Source organism: Sinohyriopsis cumingii, chromosome 10, assembly GCF_028554795.1.
Source record: "Sinohyriopsis cumingii isolate HCF-2022 chromosome 10, ASM2855479v2, whole genome shotgun sequence".
Classification (NCBI taxonomy): Eukaryota; Metazoa; Mollusca; class Bivalvia; order Unionida; family Unionidae; genus Sinohyriopsis; species Sinohyriopsis cumingii.
In genome coordinates, this window is record NC_142970.1 from 8,532,678 (window position 1) to 8,555,794 (window position 23,117).

General features: G+C 34.4%; 1 protein-coding gene across 6 annotated transcripts in view; it reads right to left on the reverse strand.

The window, feature by feature from the left end:
• The window catches only part of LOC149789577 (uncharacterized), a 38,872-nt gene extending 16,292 nt beyond the window's left edge, over nt 1-22,580 (reverse strand). Inside the window, exons 1-6 of one of the 6 annotated variants that reach the window (XM_089971584.1) lie at nt 22,363-22,580; nt 12,858-12,980; nt 6,787-6,849; nt 5,207-5,440; nt 4,550-4,783; nt 3,445-4,118 (exon numbers count right to left, since the gene is read on the reverse strand). In XM_089971584.1, coding sequence (XP_089827710.1) covers nt 3,445-4,118; nt 4,550-4,783; nt 5,207-5,440; nt 6,787-6,849; nt 12,858-12,861 — 1,209 coding nt within the window. In that variant the 5' untranslated portion in view covers nt 12,862-12,980; nt 22,363-22,580. The other 5 variants (XM_089971585.1, XM_089971587.1, XM_089971586.1 and 2 more) reach the window with 5 other exon arrangements.
• Nucleotides 22,581-23,117: the final 537 nt, after the last annotated feature.

Here is a 23,117-nt window from a genome sequence, read left to right on the forward strand (position 1 = left end):
GAACAAGACTTATATATATCATTAATAAATCTAAACAAAACCGTACCCACAAAGGTGTAAATGGATGTGCATATGTGTGCGTATAAGCAAAGAGCTTCGCTGATCATGAGAGAAATATAAGCAGTTAGCCATGCCGAAAGATGGTTGATTGTGAGAATAGCAAACAAGCAAAGACACATGTTTATTTACTTCTCATATGATCTGGTAGACAGCAATTACTAAGCATTCAAAACGCCTCATTTTCCAAAATAAATGCATTTGTTTTGTTATTTTTCTTAGCCTCTTGTGTGTTTTCTAAGCCTTTTTGATTAAACTTGCTTAAAGACTGTTGATTTCTCCTTCTTTGGAACGCTCTACCACTTCCTTGTTTTTTGTATTTGTCCCCCTTTTCCTTTTGTTTCATTAAAGACCAATATCCATGTCGTGACCCAAATAACAAATTATGGACAAGAATGCATGATTCATGGGATAAGCAGCTACATATCACTGATGTTTGGTAACATACTTCGTAGTCAAGTGCCCTTTCTCGTGGTAGAAATAACGTACATATTGAATTTTATTTTGGCATTGGTGTTGCGTGTCAGCATAGATGTTGTCTGACCTAGAGCTGTTTCGAATAACTTTCAGTAAAGCTCTCAGCAAAAGAATGGTCTTTTGACTACGTGGAACTAAACGATATATATATATATATATATATATATATATATATATATATATATATATATATATATATATATATATATATATATATATATATATATATATATAACTGTTTTACGAAGGACACTTTTATAGTGAGAGAGAGAGTACCATCAAATTAATATTCGATAGTCTTAAGTCATGAAACGATCACCTTATCTAGAGAGAGGTCACGAACAAAGGGGCAACGACGATCATGTTTTGTGTCACTTAACGTGACACAGCAGCCTTGGAACAAAGTTCCCCTAGATAGTTTGACGATGAGAACAATTAACAACTATGTCCAAGAGTAACTTAAATTGTAACTCTAAGTATATATTGGCTCCAAAACATTTAAAACTGCAACCTATTCGTACACAGTGTATCAACTTCAAACCGCAGACCTACCCAGAGAAAGTTCTAGAGTTTCTTGCACACTTATTTAAATGAATCATATTCGAGATAAAATGAGAGTGACAAGCTGGAGATAAAACAAATTTGTTTTTATATTCGATTTAATTTCGTAAATGTGATGAATTAATGCCTTCGAAATCAATGACAAATCGCAAGGTATCCATCAAATATACAGATGTGTACGACATTTCCGATGTAATATCGACTGTAAGTGTGACCAACATTTTGCCGCCTGCAGGAAACGGACTTAGGAAATATTTATTTTTCAACACGCTACAGCCAAACTGATCAGCATTTATACATTGTTATCGTGACAGCTATATCTCATGCTGAGATTATGGGACGTATTAAAAGTGAAACAGTGAAGAGAAGCAGACACCCTTTTCGAATAAACGGGGATTTTGGATTGGACAGTGTGTGGACCACATTAAATGCAGAACATTCATTACATTTGAGCACTTTAGAGATTTACAAGCACATTACGGGAACAAATTACCTGTTTCTTTTCGTGACGAAAAACACATCCACGTAAATCATCACCACAATAACGTCGATGCTAGTATCAATAGAAACAGGATTCTCGGATACAGTTACTTTTGCGATATATAGGATAAAAGCTATCCAATCTACAATAATATTTGCATTATTAAATAGACTGAGGTCACTGTTTAGCTTGAAGTCTTTGTGTTTCTGATTTCGTGCGCCATAAGTGTTTGTAACACAAGCTTGATACGACCGAGATGAAATAAAACACTTCCAAAAGAATAAAGTTTAATATGAATTACTCAAAAATATACCCAAAATATGGACAAACTCTTCGTACAAAATTCTAGAGATGCGCGTATTTCAGGACAGAAACAATGACCATTTTGTTATTATCTCTTCGAATTTGATTATCACTGTTATAATCCACGATATATCGACGAACAAAACGAATTAATGGATAAACAGAACAAGAAGACAAATGATGAATGTTTGCTTACTTTGTATGCTCAACAAACATAGGAATTTAAATCGACCTTTAGACCATTATGCCAAGTTTCTTCTACAACTGCAACAATGAAACACATGTGGGGCACATTCTTCAACACTAAGATCAAAGCAATTGCGCTTTCTTCCACCTAACAAATGTACCATCATCAATGCATTGTAACGTTTCATATATCCTTTAGGTTCCACTAAGATTTAAACATGATTATTTCAAACACTAATATATGACTTGCTTTACATAGATATTTGTAATATCCAAACAAAAGGCATCGATAAATAACAAGGTGAAGCTAAAAAGAAAAGGTGAAATATGGAGAGTACGAATAGATAGGTATGAATAAAATATGGAAAATAACTCTCGAAGTTGAAGAAAATGTATCATTATGTTTCAACGGTTGTTTCAAGGAAAAGGAAAGCAATTGCTACTCCTTCTACAGCTATTAGTATAAAAGCAGAAACCGCAGCATAATGTATAAAAATCTTAACCGTATGAAGCAATAGCGATATTAGCTACTATCACCATTATCGTTGGTTAAAAATATTTGTTTACTAATAAATTCAAACACAAGATAAAACTTATTGATATGTATTTGTCTAATTTTGCATTGCTTGGTATATTTGTTGGTCTCATAATCGGGGCTTTAGCTATGCCAAAAACTATATTCCTTAGCAACTGATCAATCCATTTTATTAATTCTTGATTAATTTGCTCGCGCTTTGCAATCGCTAATATTTGTATCAGGTAGAATTTGTTTGCCCTGCAGAGATGCACACGTCTTATTATATAATTATTGTATATGTAAAGCCGCGTGCCTGACGCAAAATTGTGATCCCGATGATGGTGTAATTTGTCTATCCAATAGAGATGAACATGAATGATTATATTAAGTTAAGATCTTAGATACGACGCTGTACAATAGGCCATTTGAAGGACCAATAAAAGTATTTTACCATACTGAATCTGTCTCAGAATGAAATAAAGCAAATATGTCATCTTTTATCCGCTAATGAAGATATGCATTACCTGCCACAAAAGCCTAAAACTCGCACATATTGATTATTATTGATCATTTGAGGGATCAATATTTGAATTATAGACGCTTTACTGCATGTATTCTAATCATATAATTTATATTGTCCGCTTTCAAGTCTGACTTCTATATTTGTTCAGCTAATTTCTAAATGTTTGATATGCTTTAGGCAGGTTTTAGTATAGATAAGGTGACATATGGTTTATAAGTATCCACGCAGTCTTTGTATGTGATTTATACCGTCTCTTTCATTTGTCATATATAAAATCGTAATTCGTTTCACATTCAGTGTAAATCATAACTGTTGCATGTGCTTTTATGAATTATTTACCATTTTTTCTCCATGAACACGTTTATCACGATATGATGTCAAAATATCCAGCAAAGTTTTGAGAAAATCAGAGTCCCCGACAATGTCATTAGCGATCTCGAGGCTCCAATATGAAAACTCCCACAGAATTCCAAACGCTGCCCACGTTAATCTAGAAGATTGTTTGACTGCAGTGCTTTCTTCTTTTATAGAGCACATTTGCCATCCAGTCTGTATCATCTTGCATAAGACACAGGTAGATTGTGTTATTGATAGCTGCTGGCCAGCCTCGCGCCGATATTTATTAATAACTTCAACAAGCACTCGACCAAATTTTTCCAATGCTAACCGAACGAGTTGGATCGCTTTGAAATGTTCCCACAACTCTTCCTTCATTTTCTCCTCTTCAGTTTCTGAACTTACAATGTGATGGATACTTTTGATTGCTTTATTCAGGAGTCGAAAAATACTATCTTTTCTTAACTGAATTTCATTGTCTATCAATTCTTTATTCCCATTTGTCTCCTCATACAGCCATTGGATATCATCCTTCAAGTTTTCTTCTTTCTGTGAATTTTCACCATTGTCGGTAGTGTTTGCACTATTTGTTGGAAGTGTTGACAAGTCTGAACTGGTATCCGCATCATCAGGATTTTGCAGAGTAAATGAGGGGGAACTTTCATCATTGCTGGGACCTAGAAATAAAATGAACGACCATAAGCGATACATATCAATACATAGTGTAGCTCATTTTAGTCTTATGACCCAGGGGTAGAGATTAGGCTTTCTGCATTTCAGATTCCATTTATGTAAATATGAACAACTAGATCTGTTATTGAAATCATGAATCTTTTCTCTCCTTTGAGAAAAAGGAAATATTCTAAATAGTATGGCAAAGCTAGCGGGTTTCCTGTTTTTTATGATGCCTTTTGAACGTGTCTTCCACAACAAACTGAGTACTAGTGGTTCTGTTATTGTTCGTTTTTCTTTTGTGTTTGTTGGCTTTTTTGTTTATTTTTGTATACTTTAGTTATAATTGAACAATAATTAAACACAAACGTGTAATAAACAATAATTAAACACAAACGTGTAATAAAAGGTGGTATTTAATAACATATGTACGCACACACAAATGCTGTGTCTAAACTGTAATACACTTTAGATGTCAATTCTTTATTCGCCTTTGTCTTCTGATACAGCCATCGGATATCATCCTTCAAGTTTTCTTCTATCTGTGAATTTTCGTCATTTTCGGTATTGTTTGCACTATGTGTTGGATGCGTTGACAAATCTGAGCTGTTATCCACATCATCAGGATTTTGCAGAGTAAACGAGGGGGAACTTTCATCATCGCTGGGACCTAGAAATAAAATGAACGACCATAAGCGATACATATCAATACATAGTGTAGCTCATTTTAGTCTTATGACCCAAGGGTCGAGATTAAGCTTTCTGCATTTCAGATTCCATTGATATAAATACGAACGATTAGATCTGTTATTGAAATCATGAACCGTTTCTCTCCTTTGAGTAAAAGGAATGATTCTAAATAGTATGGCAAAGCTAGCGGGTTTCCTGTCTTTTACAATGCCTTCTGAATGTGTCTTCCACAACAAACTGAGTACTAATGGTTCTGTTATTGTTTCTGTTTCTTTTGTGCTTGTTGGCTTTTCTGTTCAATTTTTAGTTACAAGTGAACAATAATTAAACGCAAACGTGTAATAAACAATAATTAAACACAAACGTCTAATAAAAGGTGCTATTTAATAACACATGTACGCACACACAAATGCTGTGTCTAAACTGTAATACACTTTAGATGTCAATTCTTTATTCTCATTTGTCTCCTCATACAGCCTTCGGAAATCATCCTTCAAGTTTTCTTCTTTCTGTGAATTTTCACCATTTTCAGTAGTGTTTGCACTATTTGTTGGATGTGTTGACAAATCTGAACTGTTATCCACATCATCAGGATTTTGCAGAGTAAACGAGGGGGAACTTTCATCATCGCTGGAACCTAGAAAGAAAATGAGCGACCATAAGCGATACATATCATTACATAGTGTAGGTCATTGTAGTCTTATGACCCAAGGGTCGAGATTAGGCTTTCTGCATTTCAGATTCCATTGATATAAATACGAACGATTAGATCTGTTATTGAAATCATGAACCGTTTCTCTCCTTTGAGAAAGATTCTTTACATGGCAAAGCTAGCGGATTTCCTGTCTTTTACGATGCACTCTGAGCGTGTCTTCCACAACAGAGTACTAATGGTTCTGTTATTGTTTGTTTTTCTTTTGTGTTTGTTGGCTTTTTTTGTTCATTTTTGTATACCTTAGTTATAAGTGAACAATAATTAAACACAAACGTGTAATAAACAATAATTAAACAAAAAAGTGTAATAAACAATAATTAAACACAAACGTGTAATAAACAATAATTAAACACAAACGTGTAATAAAAGGTGGTATTTAATAACACACGTACGCACACACAAATGCTGTGTCTAAACTGTAATACATTTAAGATGTCACAGTCCGGCTCAAATAAGGAAAATATATCTAGTCAGAAATAATTGGCATTGTCATCAGTTTATAATAGCAATATTCGGCTAGACAAGTGTTATTATTTAGATTTTATTTCAACAAAGCTAAGCTAAATAGAGGTAATTATAAATAGTATGTATCTTGAACCAATCCACGTGTATAATGTTTGGATAAACTGGTGTTAAGTCTCTTCAAATTAATGCAAAATTCAAAGAATGTTACATCTACGCTTTGAAACGTTACAAAAATCAAATATGTGAGCCTGTTTCACTATGATACATTTACCATTATCATATGCGATTACTTATGGGAGCTTTCTTGTGCTCTTTTAAAGTACACCTGAAACCATTTGAAGTGTTATATTTCTTGCATAGATACTAAACCGTTGATACTCCAAGAAAATTTTTATTTTGAAATTTTTTAAAAGTTCAAATAAAACAAAGATCATTCCCAATCTGAAAAAGGAACCAATATATTTGTGCAATATATTAGCGACTCTTACTTAACTGATAGCTGTATTGTTAGCGATGACAAAGTGAGACACTTTTTTCCAATGTCGTGCAGGTAATGATAACATGCTAATATATAGATTACCCAGAAAAAGGCATTACAGTCTTTCAACAGATACCTGACGAAAACTATAATGATTTGTTACAGTAGTCGGATAACATACATTGAAGAACAAAACATTCATCTTATTTATAATATATTCACTAAGAAGAAGCAGCCTATTCATTTTCATTTTGACTATTACAGTATTACAAAAGAATTATGATCCGAATGAACAGAAATAAAACTGTAAATCCTCCATCATTACCTGTTTGATTGTTTTCTTCTGAATTTTCACGATTTCTACTTAGCAATCTGCAGACATTTAGACCTGAAAATTAAAACATCGAAATTATATATATATATTAGTAGTAATTGGCAATTGATCTATCCATCCGATCGGTTCTCCATAACGAAGTCTAACAATCAATCCTAACAAGAGACCAACTACAACGGACCGATGAGCATGGATTTGCATAGTCCTCATTGCATTAGCTTTTACTTTTCACTCACTAGAATTTTCCTTAACATTGTTTAGTGAACGTGCCGCTCTCGTCTTTACCGTTGTTTCTGTTTATTTGTTAAGTGAGCCGTTTCTCTCAGGATTTGTAAACAACATTCGCAAATTGCGGTTTTTTAAAAAATTAATTATTTATTTTAATTTGGCAGACATCTGATCTCCTTGGGAGTCAATGTTGATGCGAACTCGAAGAAGTGGATATTTTTTTAGATTAATTAATAATATTTTCTGTCTTTTCGATGTTTGTTTTGGGGAAATTTGGGAGGATAATTTTGTCAACGGCATTAAGTTCGTTATTGTAAAAGCGAACTAATAATATCACCTCCTTAAAAATGAACCCAGTTTTACAATAATGTGGGGTTTTTGTGAGTATCTATTCTAAAATTGTCCGATTGCGTCAAACCGAATGTTTTCAAAAGAAAGTCTTTGATAAGGAATGTAAACATTTCATTTTAGTAACTGGGGAACTGTAACAGTAAACAAAAATTAAAATTTCTTTGAGACTAACAATTAAGCGCAAATACGGGTATGTATTTGTTCGCGACTGACGACATACAGTGAATAAATCAAAACGAAATTGAAGAAACACAACCCAAAAGAAAATAGGTTAATGGCGCTTTTGTAGTTATTTTAGAGGGAGGCAACGAAAAGGTTTCATGAAAAAGGCTACACCTCTTTTCTACACCTAATATTGATCCAAATATATTACAAAATCACAAGTAATCCATAGTGGTAGGACTTAAATCGATAAAAAATATCATACGTTGAAATTAAGCCAGTTATCCCTGGTGCTCCTAATTACTTAGCAAAGACTTGAACTTGTAGTTGCTCTCTGACGATTAAACACCACCACTTAATTTAATCGGACTTACCATGATGAGACATATTCTGAACAATCAATTAATTCTAGCATTACAGTGATGTAATTTTCGTAAAAAATCATGTTATCAAAGGTGACGAGATACAGTTCATTCGACTTCAAAAGAATCCCATCGTTTCTTAACTTATACCTTTCTCAAACCAAATGGATTATCCTTGACTTTTTTGCAGCTTCTGTAGCCACTCTCTCTAACTCCACTTTAACCGTTGTAGGACAGGACCAGAGAAAAGTGGTTTTTGCTCAATAACAGATCGGACAAAATAGTTTGTTCCTACTCTGCTCAGAATATCAATCAAGGTGTTAAAAGGATGGCGAAAATATAGTGCCTCCAACATTGCCTATCTAACCGTGTGCAAATAACGTTGGGAACAGAGGCTACATCCATAACAATAGTCATTTTGAAACTTGTAAAATGAGAACAAACAATCCAAGACGTTTACTATATTTTATATTTATTTCTCGTGTTTCTCATACTTGTCAGCATCAGCTTCTGTCATCTTGCAATTTAGTAATACCAAACTATTTGACAATATATCACATTGCTTTGCAGCTTCTTAATCAACATTAGTGAGAGTAATTATAACATTAAATATTTCAGGCGAAGAAATGATACGACGGGCAAATGTATGTTAATATATGAAACTTTGGGTGTAATTAGAACTTTCAATCCGTATACCATAAACCTAATAGCTTTAACATCCGTGCCTTGTACATTACTATCTCATGCTCTTAACTTCCTAAGGTTTTTACCCAGTATGCCTTGCTCAAATGTATAATTTTTTTTCTTTTCAAATGCTTTGGTATCAACGACCTTCTGAATGTCCCGAAATTGTCGCATTCGTTCAGCTTATCATCTCTTCCGTAAGAAGTGCCTATGTATTTAATGACTATTCTCCCAAGAATTCTTACAGCTTAACTTAAGTATGTACATCTCATTAACGTTAAATATCGAAACAGACGAAATTACTAAGTAGCACAATTAAAACAATTGGCCCTAGCAAAGTATATTATAATTGGAAAATGCTATTAGGGTTGTCTACTACATAAAATGGGGGTAATACAATGATTGGTTGAACTAAGAGTGTTAACACATTGTGGTTTCTTTTCCAGTCTGCTATGAGTTATATTGTCATCACTTATCCCTGTTTACTTTATTACATTTAGTTTCTCTCATAATATATACATTAATCATAAAATATGTACAGCCCACATAAAACAAAAGCCCAGCAGTTATTCACTCACACGTAATCTGTTTCATTAGCAGCTTATTATATTGGTACGGTTTAGGTGGCTGATCTTTATCTAAAGCGATAATACTCTCTGCACGAGTAGAAGATTATGAAAAAGAGTCCTCAATTAAATTGTGGTAATCACACTTTGCTCTCTTAATCTATTGTTTAAGTAAACAGACGACTGTGCTCTATGTTCATTGAACTCGTTCGATTTTTCTCTCTTCCGTTAGCTAAGCATCATTTTTGTTCCATCAAATGTCTTATACAGAATATTACTTTCCCGTAAATATTCAAACACTCACATGAATTCCGCCCAATATTATTATCATGTCACTAATAGTAAAACATCGGAACTACTGAAACAAGTAATCAAACGTTTTATTCAAAATAGACTGTTTATTTACTGTTATATTCTGCAATATTTTGTATGTTCACCTGCAAATTATCCATTTAACTATAATAGTATGTATATCTATATTTTTTGCAACAACTGGTACAGTATTTTATTCAATTTTTGTCATCTGTATTAATCATTATAAATGGTACAGAATATTTTTATTTGTATTTTGCCTATGTGACATAAGGGTGTTATGAGCGTAAAAAGTAAAAATAGATGCTGACGTATGTGTTGACATAACGTAACACAGCAATATTATTGTTGTTGTTGTTTGGGGGGTTTAACGCCATTTCTCAGCGTTTAAGATTTAATGATCCAATCCCTATATGAGTAAAGTGATTGTGTCAGTAGTTCTTGAATGAACAGTGCAATACAATGAATTATTTGTGGAGCATTTTAAAGCAATCAGAAGTACACTGCCGATAATTATGGAAAACATACCGCATGAAGCGTAAGTCCCTAGTAACTACAATCGTCACATTTCTGATAGTCATCTGTGACTGAAGATTACGTTCGGATAATCCCTCTATTGCCAATGATTTTGCATCACCACTATGCATATGAGGAGTCCTATTTGCACTACAGGCTACGTTAACAGTTTTCCGAGATGAAATTGTACAGATTCTGGTTTTGGTCATCACGGTAATCGTTGTGTTATTGCAGTTAAATTGTCTTCCTGAATATAACATAGCTAATGCAATGAAGATCGTATTCTGCCAACTCCTAAATTGACTCCGCTATTGCATATAGCACACTGAATGTCATTATTGTTTTCTGTGCTACATAGAAACACGATCACATTTCTTATACCATCTAGGATCTTTGCCATAGTGTTCTTTTGTGTTCTTTTCCACTATATCTGATATGATATTAAAGTCGCATATAATGCAATATTTACAAATCTGTTAAGTTGTCGTTTGAAGTGTATGTTTTATCTCCCTTCGTCCTTTGCTTGAAACTGACCTGCCTATCCCATAGTAACATGTTTCAACTTAACACTAAAATTATTCATGCATTTTGCATTTTTATTTCAATTAGAAACAGTGTGACTAATCCTTTATATTATATCAAATGAGTACATATCGTGTCACCTACAACTTTTCGGTGAAATTGTTTTTTATTCAGAGTCCCTTAGTACTTTGTCTTTCATTACTGTGCTTTAAGAATCAATAATGGCTTTGTAACCAGCCTTAAAAACTTGTATTTCGTGAAATTCTATCTTAGTACCAACGTGCAAAGCATTCTTTTTCTCTTTTCTGAGAACAGTATAATTTTCTCGATACGTCTTTCGTATTGAAGCTTTTGTTACATCCCTGTCTGGAACTGTGTCGCTCCTTATATCCTTATGATGATCGAAATGTTCCGGTTTGCAATAAAACAATCTTATGGCATTTTTGACACTACACTGTGAGTGTAGTGACATAAGAATATGTTTGCTTCCGTTTGAATCATATGTGTTTTGCTGATATTTTTTTGTTTGCATTGAGCGAAACTAATATCAAATGTCAGTAGGGTCAGATTTGGTACTTACACGTTACTGCATAGTGCACATTATATTTTTAGGTTACTGCATTTGTACGGGAAAATATGAACGAGGTTTTTGGATGGAATACTGCACGACCATGGGAGTGCAGTATATCCATCTGACAAAACGAGTTCATATTTTTCCTATACAAATGCAGTAACCTTTTTAGTATATGCTTTTATTTTTTATTCCAGCTAAGGCTTAATTATATAAGCAAAATACTCTACAAGAAACAACGTAAATGAATGTATGCCGTATTCCAAATTTTAAGACACAAGCGCATATTTATCATTACACAACAACAACAGTATTACTGCGCACATAATTCTGCCCAGATAAAGTTGACCTTAGTTGCGCGCTCGACATAACTTTCGAACGAAAATGACGTGTCTAGTTAAAATTGAATTTTGGAGTCACAATATGAATAAATGTGCATGTCAGCAACTTATCCATTTGACTGGAATGAATAGATTTTGGTATATCTTTTTCGATTCTATGACATTTTCGTGATTATGGACTAAATTTGTATGTAACAGTTCCACATGAAATACATGGGATTGAATAAGCTTGAGAGAAGCGTGCTGACACCTGCAAATGAGTTTCTGTGTCTGTCATTGAATGTTTGAAAGCATAATGGGGGAAAAATGCGAAGTCTTTCAATTGCAATTATCAAAAAGAAGCTATGAAATTTAATGCTTATTTTATTTTGAGTGCAGTAAAGAGGATGTAATTGCACTTATCATCGAAACTACAGTACAATTTCGAAATGTTTAATCAAGATTGAGACAATATGACATGGCTTATGAAACGTTAAATCGGATTTGCAGAACTAAAAAGTGCATTTTGAGGAAATTCAGGATGTAAAACTGTACGTATATTTTTGCCATTCTCATCGTTCTCATCACCAGTTAAAGAAGACAGTATATGACTTGTCACTTATATGTTATTTGTAAGGACATTTTCTTGCGTATGTTGTATAATGTAGTTAGCCTAAATCCGAAACATTGAATCAACGCGGAATGTGCCAAAGCAGCTGGTATGTGGCAGTACACGAAACATCTGTTTAGTTCATTCATAACCAAATTTAAACAACCACAACGTAAAGCGCCTCTTAAGCGATTGTGCATGATTGTTTACAAATCAAAAGTGTTGGCATCTGCGTCGAGTGTTTGTTTAAAATAAAAAGTAGTTCAATTATGCGCGTGAATGGTATATGTGTATTGGCGCTCGGGTTCAGTATCGGGTAATACAGCACGATTGTGATAATGTAACGTTAACGGGGAAACAAAATGAGCATATAATAAAATGTGTTACACATTTCCAATATACGCATATTTCAGACATATAAATTAAAACTAATTACGATACAAACAATACGTTATAAGGTGCAAACAAGGGGTCCTGTTATACAGAGCGAAGCTTAACACCTGATTTTTGTCAAGGATGAGACAAACTTTATATTGTTTATAAGTATATTATCATTTAGCTTTTTCCGAAATGAAATATTGGTCAGATCCCTAAATATATGGCACAGTTACTGCGAAAAAGGGTTACATATGTCAACACTTTACGTAAGCATGTTGGTAGTTATATATATATATATATATATATATATATATATATATATATATATATATATATATATATATATATATATATATATATATATAGATATAGATAGATAGATAGATAGATAGATAGATTACCTGCCTACAGTACAGACTATACAGTATCTTGATGTCATAAACAAGTGACAAAGTAATGAAAAAACCCACAAGCACATACCCATAGCTAGTGTGTATCCGATTAGGTCAATAGTTTTGAATTGTCCAAGACAATGGAAACCTCGTCATGCACATCAAAGGCTGATGTTGCTTAAATCACTCTTCTATTAATATTTCCGATTATCTGGAATTAGACAAGTGGCACGGTGCATGAATATAGCCCTCTATCTATAGAATCGGTGTCAAAGACTGATATGATCTATTTCGCTTTCTAGTACATGTGCTATTTTCTCTCGATTCCGCCGCTAACTGAACATAACAACAGTTAATACAGGTACTGTATTACATGACAACTTTATGGTGCACGATGGAGAAAAGATTACGTTGAAATGCAATTGACATTACATACATATGGAGGAAAAACTATGTACTGGGTGGCACATCATATACAAAGTCGCAGATGTGATTGTAAATATTGCATGAAATGTATTTTCATAAGTATATGGATTTTGCTGTGCTAGGGAAGGTGAGAAATGGATCGTTCTTGCTAATAACGATGCATATGACATTTTACAGGCTGTATTTTCTGGATAAGACTAAAACATTAAGCACCCCTGCATAGTTTATACTTTCATGGACCCACTGTACAGTTGACATTAGATATTTATATTTCACACTCAAGGGGTATTTCGAAATGTACCAGTGTTATGATTATATAATGATAACTGTAGTCTTAGTTATCAAAGGACGAAAAAGGTTAAACATAAGTATACACCGTATTGTAAATGTCATGGCTTATGACATTATCATGGTTCAGCGCTCTTGTTAAAAGAATATATATTTTCCCTTTACTTTGCTTCTCGAGACTGGATTGCCAGTTTTTTTTTCGTACCAAAACATGTACTTCCTCATGGTAGAGTATCAACAATTATTTTAATAGCTAGAGATTATTGTGGGAAGAACAGATCGCTGTTTCCTTTTCGGAATACAGATCCGCCATGTCAAAATCAGAGTTACTCTTCTTTCTTCTACTCAAGTTAAATGCACACGTATTGTCTTTAATGGATTCTAACAAAACTTTCACATTAATTAGTTCAAAATGTTTGCTGGAGTTGGCTTTTTTAATATTCGTCCATCGAGTTCGATGATAAAAATGGCATCACAGACCGGTTTGGTTTCTATGAGTGCGTGAATATCCACGCAGGCCGATTTGTATCCTGAAATATATATGGCACATATGTCAGGAGATGCCACCTGTGTTTGCCTGATCAATGGAGAATCTGATGTTTGTCTCTTATTTAAGCGACACACGCTTCTGCACTATCTCCGCAGTTCTCTTCAGTTCAAAATATGCTGCTCCTTTATGGATGAAAATCCGACAGGATGGTCTATCCTGTGCGAGGTTTTCCAAATAATAAGTGTCAATATGGGTGTGTTTCATGGATGTATTGATGGATTGTTTGATCTTCATTTGATCACCCTGAGATCGCATTCCATCTTATAGTCGTCATAGAAGATCTTTTTTGGTCGACACAATTCTGATATCCTGGTATATGGTCTTCCAATTTCAATCGTGACTTCATCATTAGAGTGTGGATGCTTCAAATGTCTGCTCGTCTGAGAACGTCAGCGTCAGGAACCTTGTCCCGGCATCATATCATTATCAGTTTCCTCAGGCAGTGCATATGAAATGAGCTCGGCTTCTTCGCATGGCGTCTGTATAACGTTCAGGTTGGTTTCGCGTGAATATATCAGGGTCGGCAACACATTGCCTTTTAACTTGCAGACTGATGCCTCTGCGCCCCATATATGTGTGCGAAGTCTGCCAAACAACATGCATTATTTATCAATTATTGAATTTGATTTATCATATATATAACCTGCGCGTCACTGCCATGAATCGTATACAACGCCTCAAGGGTTGGGCCATTTAATTATGATGGTATATTGTACATATGGTTTTCCTGGTACATATTGGTGCATCACATATGTCATATTGGTACTAATTGTGAGACAAACAATTGTCACAACCTGAAGATATGTGTTCTACACTGTATTGCATGTCAGACTCAGATTTGCAATTTAAGGAGAAGTTGACCGTAAATAATAAATCACGAGCAGAAACTTCACATCACTTCGTTTTTGCATGTAGTCTTCTCAGATTTAACAGTCTACCGACAATCAGGTATCTAATGTCCATCCCTATGTCATAGTCACGGAAGGCACCATTATGAATGTCGTGAAACAGAATACTGAAGAGGATTGGGGCTCACCTGTCTCCAATGGTGACTGGAAATGGTTCCATTGACGCATCACCATGCACAATACACGGCAGCATGCAATCATTGAAGTTTCTATCCATTGTGATGCATTTCTCTGGGTAACAACTTTCAACATCATCTTCCAAAAGCATCCTCGGCTGACAGTGTTTAAGGTTTTTTACAGGCCGATGAATATCGTCTATAGGTTGGAATTCCCTTTCTGGCAGTTCTCCTGGGGTTGACATGCTGTAACCACTATTTATGTGATCCTTCGAACTTTCCTGAAGCTGTACTGCGAAAGATCTTTTGTGCAAAATTCATTATTACCAAAGAGAGATTATATTTATTTAATTCCTTTTTTATATTCTCAGTATTGTTAAAATTCTATATGGACAAACATAACAATCAATCGAACGACTACTTTATAATAGTTCCAATTAAATTCATCTCGTGGTCGGCAAACATCTAAGGATTTATAATAAAATCAAAAAACACTATATATATATATATATATATATATATATATATATATATATATATATATATATATATATATATATATATATATATATATATATATATATATAATAGCAAGGAAACAAAGAAACCTTTGCGTAAGAACATATACAAATATTGGTCATGTAAATAATTATTTAGATCGTGAATGTTTGCACTGCTTGATTTTCGAAGTTATAATTTACAGTTATAAGTATTGCACAGTCATACAACTATGATTATCTGTTCCAAATCACGATCTGTGCCTAGGTTTCTCCAAGTCGAACGATTGTATGCCTAGAATACACTGTCGATCCTGTAAAAGAATGAAATGAAATCACACAAATATAATATAAATCACCTCACTTCTGACATCTATCACCCCATACACACCATACATGACATCTTGTGCAGTATAAAATCCCATACAAACTGTCATAACAAATGTGGTATAGTGTAAAAGAAGTAAATGGAATCTCACAAGCATAATATCCAATACACCACATACACTATCCAACACCCACATACACACTATCCAAAATGGCAGACCAAGCGTGAATCGTTTAACATAAGGATATGAAATCAAACACGCATAATATCACTTCCAATGTTCACTTTCTGGTCCCCTATACACACGCTCTAAAATCCCTTTCTTCAATAATTCGATGGAGTGTATGTGTGAGTACATGTGTTTTTATCCATATCATTCAAAATCAAGATACATGAAGGATGAGTGACCAGACTAACACACTCTCCGTTTTCTATGCCTTCACTTCGTTTGAACGACGCCCACATTGAAGGAAACATGAGCAAGACAGATAATCATAAATAATCATAAGTTGAAAGAGCATATATGCACTCAGTTCCAAATAAACAACATTTATCCATCGTTTATATTTCACTGACGGGAGCTTTTGTCCCTCCAAATGATTCGAATTTACAAGTATGTTGCATTTCTATTAAAGGGGTTCTGTTTATTTTCTTCCTTTGTATATTATGATGTACCCTAATTATGGCTCAGCAATCGACTTTAACAAAAGAGCAGACAATTTCAACAAAGGTCAAATCAACTTGGGAATACTCTTCCGCGCTGGACTAATATAGTATTCTTTTGACTATTGTGTATTTTCGTTTTGACCAATTGATGAAGAAAGTTGAGCTCTTTTAGTAAGCGCTGCTGATTTAGCTTGAACAACGTTCACAAAATGGTCAAACACGACATCGTTGTCATATGTACGTTTTGGTCCTCTCTATATTGCAGAACTTCCTTCAGCACACCAACGGTCACGCCTTGACTCCTTCAATAGTTGAAATCCAATCCTTTGTACTTTTTATTCTGTCAAGTAAGCGGCAATTATGATATCTCAAAATCATGGGGAGGTGACAAAACTGTCGCTTTTTCGTATTTGATTAATATCAGATCTACATTAACAACTTGCAAGTGATTCAACAGTTTGCCTTCTTCCATCATTTGAAAGTAGCGTCAGCGTTTAGCTAGGTACTCCGTCCGAGGTAAGATGGGACGTTGTACCGACATTTATTCACAAACAATTTAGCATGACTCTGGTATTCGAGCATCTTCCTTCGTTGTTTTCCACGTGATATAAAGTGATGCTTTTGGATTAAGGGTACTGTTCTTTGAATAAACCTTGGACTTTGCCAAGGATAAATAGCCACTGCATTCTTGTTTTAGTTTGAGAAATTTGTCGACGTAGCTCAAGAAAGCTCCTTTGTTCGAGTTGTTGACCTTCTTTATATTTGCTGTGCATGTGCATGGACGTGCCAAATTACGTCGAATGTTAATACGTGCTATTCAAGATGCAGAGAAGGAAATAAATTGAGTCTGACCCGCGTTCGTTTAAATGCGCGTTCTGTCTTGGTGTGGTCACAAGGTGGGCATTGGTTATGGGTTTTGGCACTGGCACGTCATAAACGAAACATCGGTTTTCCTTGGCAATGATGCGGTAAGACGGGATGGTACAAGTCAGTGGGAAGCAATAATTTAAATTTGATTACGCATTCGTATTGACAAATGCATTCGACGTCAATGTGTTATGTCAGCATTTAAATGAAAACTATCTGAACACCCAAGGATACATAAATACATATCGATATATCTGCTTTCGTCTCTCTGAAATTTGTCCACATCGTGCAGCAGGCGTGATGCTTTCGTTTGTCCTCTACAAAACCTGTCAGGTGGGTTCAAAGGTTACATTTCCACTATGTCGTACACGCGTCTAAAGTCGGAATCAGTCTTTAAAAGTCTATCGTGCTTCTGCTCCCACATTACTATCACCTAGCATCCTCGTTTTGTATTTGTTTATTTTATCTTTTTTGGTTCTTTTTGTTTTGTTTATGTTTTCTAATCTCAGTTGTCGTTGGTATGTTTGCTCGTACAACTATTCCTTTATTAAAACCCACAAGCTGTTAAACCAGCTAAGATATTTTTAACAATGATCGAGAACTTTGAATATTTCTTGTCAAATTTCATTTGCATTGTCTTATCTTCGAAAAGCAAACGTTTACGCACGGACAACTGGCTTCATGGTTTGATTTTAGAAGAAAAAGTGGCAAACTTAATTCTTTAATTTAGAGTGTGTGCTTAATCATTTTGTCCATCATTGTAAATTGTAAATGCAAAGTGTAATAGATAACCATTGTACATTAATGTAATCTGTAAGCAAGATATTTACTAGAATTTGAGTTCAATACTTAAACATGGATAAGTGTTTTGCTTTGCTTTGTTTATTTTCATGTCGTAGGCCAAGTGAAAATGTTTATCCTAGAAAAGATGATAAGCAAATGCAATATTCCTCTTTTAGAACAGTTTTGGGGAATATATTTTTGTGTTCAGTTTTTACAGATGTGTTGTTCAAATCACAACGAACTGGAGAGTAACTATTTAAAATAATCATTGGAATTACTAATGTACTCAATGGCATGTTTGATGAATACCTTACTTGGGATTTGTGTGACCTCATTTAAAGACAGTCTGGATCGCATTATTGGTGTTGATTACGGCATTCATTCAAAGACATGCTTTATTTTTGGACTTGTAATAGTACATTTAGGGTTATCTGTAATTAAATTCATAATAATGTAAGAGTCTTTGAGCTTTTGATTTTGCTCAAATTTCTCCCTAGAGATATAATGTTATTGTTATTTGTACTTAAATTGTTGTTCTCACATTTTCTGTTACATACCTTAAGATCTAGAGTCCTAACTATATCCCAAAATCATATAAAAGAACTAAATATATGCGACAGATGGAATTCAACTCGCTTGGTCGATAACAATAATATGAAATAGTATTCAAATAATGGCCAGGCTTTTCATCACAATATACAATGATGACATATATTTGTGTCAGGTTCAACAACTGTCATGTGTAAACGAAGTATGAATAAAACCAACGTCCTCGATTTGTGCAGATATTTATATGCATGGTAACGCAAGGCTCAGTTAGCCCCACCCGCTGACAGCTGATAATCTCATTATGTCAGTGTGGGTGCTGCCTTGCACCACTAACGATATCATTAGTGTCCCTGTTTTGATAGCTAAATGAATAAGGTATTAGTGGCTAAATCAAATCTCTGAAACATTTGTGGAAATATTCACATTTTCGGAAATGATATTTTAATGGTGCAAAAGTAAAATATCATTGCACTGATGTCCAGTCAGACACAATGGCATTTCAAAGACAAAAAATACCAACTTCTAAATGCTAGTTATGGTATAATGAAACGTGGATGCACATGCTTACATATTCCTTCCGCATATAATTAAAATAAGTATATATGAATATCAATTAATTTCAAAACAAAACTAACTTGCTAAAATATGTTTAAATAAAATCGTTGTGACCCTTTTAGGTCTGCATGCTTGAGTATTTTACATTTAATATCTAGCATGACTAACTACATGTAGGTTTTAAGTACAAATGTTTCTTCATTCAGTTACTAATATCATCGCTCAAAAGCACTTATGTCATCATTTGCCACCTAACTCATCCACTTTCGCCGGTCTGTTCAATTAACTGTATTAGATGTTACTGGGCTGCCTGAAATTTATCATTTTTATGTACAACATCTGCATTTTATTATACAAAAAAGTATGTGAACAATTCTTAAATTTCATAATAATAATAACAAAGTGATGTCAATATATTTGCCTAGCCGGTTGAAGCGTCAACATGTTGATAACTAACTTGAGAGCTAATTTCCCCCATTAAATTGTGTCTGTTACAATACTACATTGTATTCTTTGAAGTTTGGTGTGTAAACGCGCGCGTTTGTAAATGATGCAAATAAAACCCCACATAATGGCGACACAGCTTGAAACGGGTGATAACTTAATTTTACTAGATGCACGTTTAATTTCACCAGATGCACGTTTAATTTCAAGTAACAGAATTAGGAACAGCAATTCTGCACTATTAGAGCTGACCAGAGATTCATGTGGCATAAATAATTGTGGTATTTCAAATAAGTAAATGTGGCAGTTCAAACAACATATAGAGATTAACAAATTAATGCATGCATAGTCCTTTGGCAACTTGTAAAGTGTCGATATATTTGGAAAGTGTGCTTGTAAGGAACGAGGAGTAGAATGTGGTATTTCACCCATTAGATGTTGATAAGAGTTATGACTTCACTAAGAACACTGTTCGTCACGTATCGTAATGAATCCTTTGTTCAGACGGCCAGGGGGGCCGCGGAGTGTTTGGAAAATTGTTTGCCTTTGCCGGCGAATGCACTTCAAACTGTCTCAGCGAGCTCAACAACAAAGATTAATTACTATAACTGCTCAAAACTCTGCAAAACAAGGGAGCAGTTTAGTTCCGGTGTTAATCTGAACAAGTACTATGGACTACAAATTGAATCCGAAATCTTTTACTGAAATAACAGACCAAGCAATATATTAATCCGATTTAGTTTCTTGTTTTTAACATTTGATGTACGAAAGGTGCATGGATGTTCACACGTTCTCGATTTATGAAAATGTACATGCAGTCAGTGTGTGTTCTTTTGATTTTTCCCGCAGCATGTAGCAATTTTAGTCCTATCACAACGATATCTGCAGTTTATTGTGATATCTAGCACTAGGGCATCATGACAGAAACATGTAGCATCATGTCCAGCAGTATCTTGACTCAGTCCTAAGACCAATCTTAAATGTTAAGCGCCAAGTAAGGCAGGTGCTAGTACCAATTTTATAAATGTTTGGTATGACTCGGCTGGGGATCGAATGTATGACCTCCACGTATCCAAGGTGGACGCTCTAACCACTTAGTTCACCAAAGTCGTCGACATTAAAGTAAACAGAGCTGCTTACACGTGTAAACATTATGGTCAAGCATGTCTTACAGACTGAATTGAGATGAAGTACTAAATTTTTCAATATCACTTCTTTATTTTTGTTCTCACTATTTATGCCATATTTGCAAATATCATTCCAGAATGTTGTAACCCGATAACGATTTCTGAAAATGTACAGGCAGTGTGTGTGTGTGTGTGTCCTTAAGATCTTTCACGCACCATGTACCAATCGTTGTCATATCGAAACAAAGTCTACAGTTTATAGTGATATCTAGCACTAGGGCATCGTGCCAGAAACATGTAGCATTATGTCCAGCAGTATCTTGACTCCAGGCATATCAGTCCTTAGACTAATCTTAAATGTTAAGCGCCAAGCAAAGAGGCAGATGATAGTATTATTTTTATGAGTCTTTGGCATGACTCGGTCAGGGCTAGAACCTGCGGATGCTCTAACCACGTAGTTCACCAGAGCGGTCGGCATTAAACAGAGCTGCTTACACGTGTCAACATTTGCGGGTCAATAAACTAATATATCATATCATCAAATGTGTTTTCCAGTTTGAATTAAGTACAAGTTGTTCGGAGACAATTATATATATATATATATATATATATATATATATATATATATATATATATATATATATATATATATATATATATATATATATATATATATATTCAGAATTTCTATACGGCTGCATTAATTACAGTGTTGCATTGCACTGGTAATACACAAATATATTTAGTGAAAATTAATGCAGAAGCAAGTACATGTGTCCGTTTACTCGACTATAAGTTTCCGCGCTTTGTCCTCTCGTTCTCTTTCATATATACTAAACAGTGAATGTTAGGAACATAATACCTTGAGAAAATCTCAAATCAGTTTTACTGTTGAAATTTGAAGAGAAAAAAAAAACAAATAGAGAACTTGGAAAAACTGAACTTTATATACCAAGTTAGGTCTTTACATTGACATGTCAGATTAGGTACAAATATATTTAGCAATAATTACTGGCCGTGGCATACCGGACGGGAAAGGAAAGGGTGGAATACTTTGGACTATATATATAGAGAGAGAGAGAGAGAGAGAGAGAGAGAGAGCCAACACATACGTGCTTTTTTGGTTAAGATAGTATCTTTCCACTCCTGCACTCCTACGTTGGAATATGTCTTTGTTAAGTAATCTCATCTCTTATCTAGTATATATTATAATCTTGAACGACGGTTCCGGAGAACAATATTTGGAATGACATTGTGTTATTATTTTATCCATTAATAAATACCTCTGTCATAATGCGTGGATTTAAGTGCATACTGACATACTGTTATTAAGTCGAGATCGATAGCAGTATCGTTGACCGACGCGCATAGGCCAGTTTCCACTTATAGCAGATTTTAATTTATATTGAATTTTCCCATTAGAGAAAGACAGACAAATAGAGGGAGATGTTTACTAAATGAGATGTAATGGTGTAAGTGACAAAGTTACCGTGAAAACTTGCGTCAAGCAGGAGTTCGTTCAGATAGTATAACAGTAGATGTAGTCCATGAAAATTTATAAATAGCGACACGTGAATGGAATGAGAGAATTCACATCCAAATAAGTTACCATGCACTTATCAACCACGTAAGTGCTCGTTTCAGAGATTTTAGTCATGTTGGTCTAACTTGTATCTGCAAGATCTTTGTTATATCTCCCAGTAGTATTGCATAGACGAGTACCTGACGGCTTAACTTGGTAACACCGGATTCAATACAACCACTGAACAGAGACATGCCAAAACAATATTTAACCCAATAAAGACATTACATTAAGTGCAAAATAAGCACATACACTTTTGTCAACTTTGCTTCATGGTTATATTTTATCCCTATTGAACGTACAATATGTACAATATGTACATATATCCTGTAATAAATTATTTCTTTTTATAATGCTTCAATTGGAGTCTGTATTGCTATATATATCACCTCAAGGCTATCGTTTCGGACCATATCATTCTTACTTACTATGTTTCTTGTAGAAATGTATAATATTATTAAGTAACTTGCAATCTGTACCTCTGTCCCGTCTGTCTGTATCTGTATGTCTGTAGATTTTTCTCTGTCTGTCTCTCTGCCTTTCTCTTCCTCTGTCTCTCTGTGTCTCTCTTCTCGTACATTATTTAGTGAAATGTCAAACGTCCGTTGCGGGAGAGAGCGTATGACCGCTTCGGACAGGACCATGATAACAGTTAAATGCAC